Genomic DNA, 3,223 nt, shown 5'->3' with positions numbered 1-3,223 from the left:
CATCATGTCTCGTCCAAGCGTTTGCGATCATAGCTGCCTTCTCAGTTCTTCTCAGTTGGGCTGGCCGCTCCCCAATGGCAAGGCGGTGAGAGGAAAACACCAGACTCAAGGCCAAAACCGAGAACTGAGGGCAATCATCAACGGGCCACCAAACAAATTCTTGCAAACGGAGGGTAGGGAACCTCGTCCTAGATAGAATGAATTGCGAGTGTTGGGGACGAGGTCAATGTCTGGTCCATGGATTTCGTAGGTTCTGAGTCAGACGGCGGCCGGGTCATGCTCGACAGCAGCCTCAGGAAGGTGTCACCAGCGAGGGGCGTCTGCCTAGCTTGCCTGAGGTAGGTAGACCAGGACTGCCGTGCGCCTTGGATCCTCTCCATCCATCCTTTCTGCATCCTCATCCTCCTCTGTTCTACAGGAACAATTTTCTGTGTCAATCAAATAACCACCCACACGTTTGCGAGCCAGCTGCATGCACGCACTGAGACATCCCCATACGAGCACCCTCTGGCAACGCAGGTGCAAATGTGCCAACGAAGCGAAAGAGGCCTCATCAGTCCCCCCAACCCTGATCCCCACTCCACCTACAACGCCCTCCCGTCGCCTGGGGTCACCTTTAGTCCGCGCCTTGAGGCGTCGTTTTGGGGGCGGGATCGCCACATCGCACCGCTGCCTGCACAATGGCCCAACCAGGGTCAGCACTACCGACGGGCCAGCCCATCAGCGGTCGCTTCACACCTCTACGCGCTTGGCGGCTCCCTCCTAACCTGCATGATTCCGGACAGGGGATATCGTGAATGTGCATTGTTGCCTTGTCGAGCCGTCAAGAATGTCGTCGCATTGGCCTCAACTCTCCAGGCAGCCTAGCAGGATTGCTTGTTCGCCAAGGCAGCCAGCGTGAGGATGGCCTTCCCGGTGACTCAGTCCCACAGTTGTGGCTGCAAACTGATCATGTCCAGCCTCAATCCGTGAAGCAGACAGATCCGCCGGAGTGTGTATAAGAGAGGCGTGGAGCCGTCGCTCAATGTGTCAATACCATCGAGGGAACACCCCAAACTTCTTTCATCTTGTACATCCGCTTTCAACATGGCCGTCACCAAGCGACTGGCTTCCGAAACGGCAAGGTCCACCTCCGACGCCTCGTCCTCTGCCAATGCCGGTGGCACCGACAATCCCGATGCGACGCCTGTGAACGGCGATGCCGCTGCCAAAAACACTTGCTGCTGTGGCAAGAGGCCGAAGAAGGCGGCGAAGAAAATTGTCGAAGAAGATGAAGAGGAGAAGGAGAGCGACGAGGACGAGGACGAGGACGACTCCGACACTGAATCCGTCGACTCCAACCCAGATGCCGAGATTGGTTCCATCAGCACGGTTAAGAACATTTACCGCTCCAAGAAGGACGACGACGGCAACTGGACCTGGCAAAGCGCGTACCCCGACGACGTCATCAGCCCGGCGGAGAACAAGTCTACGGCCAAGTACGCCGTGCTCGTGCGAAACATCAAGAGCACCGCCGCCCACAAGAAGCTCGAGGCCCACTCGATCGCCATCCAGAGCCCCTGGCTGAAGAAGGCGCTGGGTCACATCCTGGAGGATTACCCTGGTGTCGCCTGTGAGCTCGCAAAGCTCGAGTTTGAGGCACCCTTCCAGCCCTTTGTGCACCGATGGACCGAGTTCATTGAGTACAGAAAGAGGGAGGACCTCGATGACCTGACCAAGGAGCACCTTACTGTTCTGCACGACATTCTTGTCTACGAGATTGGGCAGGATATTGCTGCTTTTGAGGACTACATGAAGACCAAGGTCATCACGTTTGAACATCTCTGGATGATCTTTGCTCCCTCAGACATCATCGTGGCCGCCCACCAGGGGCCGCTGTCGGCGTTTGAGATGTACGAGACCGAGTACAAGGAGACGCGGTGCGGCAATGTTCTCGCCATCACTGCCGAATGTGTCGACTACGATGGCAAGACCTTCGGTCGCCACAAGGAACGCATGTCGATTCCTGAGTTTCTCGGGGCTAAGCCCATCACTGGCCTGAATGCGTACCCTCTGAAGTTCCACGAGAATAAAGAGGCGCTTGTGACCAGCCTCACCCACCGTGGCCTCATCTTCGAGCAGCTTGCCGGCCACCACTACAAGCAGTACGAAGGTGATGCCATCACCTGGGACCGGGAAGGGAACGAGGTCCCCGTCGATGTCTCTGGTCGCATTGTCGTCGACATTAAGAGTTTCAACAGCTACAGCCCCTACCCTTCCCGCTACCTGCGTGACTGGCGGGCCAAGGATCTCGAGGCTCTCCAGGCCTACAAGCGCGAGCACGGTCTTGCTGAGAACGGCAATCTCAGGCTCACGCCTTATCTCTTGCTGATTGCCCGCTCACGGACCAGGGGTTATTCTCTCAAGAGAAAGAAGTGGCTCGACTTCTTCGTTTCGCAGGTTCGCGAAGTCGTCTGGAACACGGACGCCTTTGACAAGCTCGTCCTCGACGAGGACCAGAAGGAACTCATCCTCGCTTTCTCCGAGGCGCAGCTCTCGGGCTCCTCCTTTGACGATGTTATCTCGGGCAAGGGCAAGGGCATCATCTGCCTGCTCTCGGGCCCGCCCGGCGTGGGCAAGACGCTCACGGCCGAGGCTGTCGCCGAGAACCTGCGTGTGCCCCTGCACACCCTCAGCTCGGGCGACCTGGGCTCGCAGCCATGGGAGGTGGAGAACGGCCTGTCGCAGATTCTCGAGCTTGTGGCCCGCTGGGACGCCATTCTTCTGCTCGATGAGTGTGACGTCTTCCTCGAGGCCCGCAGCACACACGATCTCGAGCGGAACAAGGTCGTCTCCATTTTCCTGCGCACTCTCGAGTACTATGAGGGCATTCTCTTCATGACGACCAACCGCGTCGATAACATTGACGCTGCCTTCCAGTCGCGCATTCACGTGTCGCTCGAGTACCCTGACCTCACGGCCGAGTCGCGTCGCGTCATCTGGAGGAACTTTCTTAACGGCTCCAAGATTGATGTGGAGGTCTCGGACGCCGAGTTGGACGAGCTCGCCAAGCTGCCACTTAACGGACGGCAGATTAAGAACATTCTCAAGACGGCGCAGCTGCTGGCCGTGCGGAAGAAGTCGGCGCTGCAGAAGGGCTTCATCGACACGGTTCTGTCGATTGAGAAGCGGCGTCCCGGCCGTCAAGAAGGAGTAACGTGTTTCTGGGATTTCTCTTTTTAAC

General features: G+C 57.7%; 1 protein-coding gene across 1 annotated transcript; it reads left to right on the top strand.

Annotated features, from left to right (window-relative positions):
• Positions 1–1,086: 1,086 nt before the first annotated feature.
• On the top strand, positions 1,087–3,222 carry VDBG_05723 (conserved hypothetical protein; the record flags this gene model as incomplete). The annotated part of the gene is made up of 1 exon (XM_003004564.1): positions 1,087–3,222. The coding sequence occupies one exon, from the start codon at positions 1,087–1,089 to the stop codon at positions 3,220–3,222; it is 2,136 nt and encodes a 711-aa protein (XP_003004610.1).
• Between the last annotated feature and the right edge of the window lies 1 nt (position 3,223).

This window comes from Verticillium alfalfae, genomic scaffold, assembly GCF_000150825.1.
Source record: "Verticillium alfalfae VaMs.102 supercont1.6 genomic scaffold, whole genome shotgun sequence".
In the NCBI taxonomy this organism is placed as follows: domain Eukaryota; kingdom Fungi; phylum Ascomycota; class Sordariomycetes; order Glomerellales; family Plectosphaerellaceae; genus Verticillium; species Verticillium alfalfae.
Note: the sequence above shows the minus strand (reverse complement) of the source record. Positions and strands in the feature narration are given on the sequence as shown.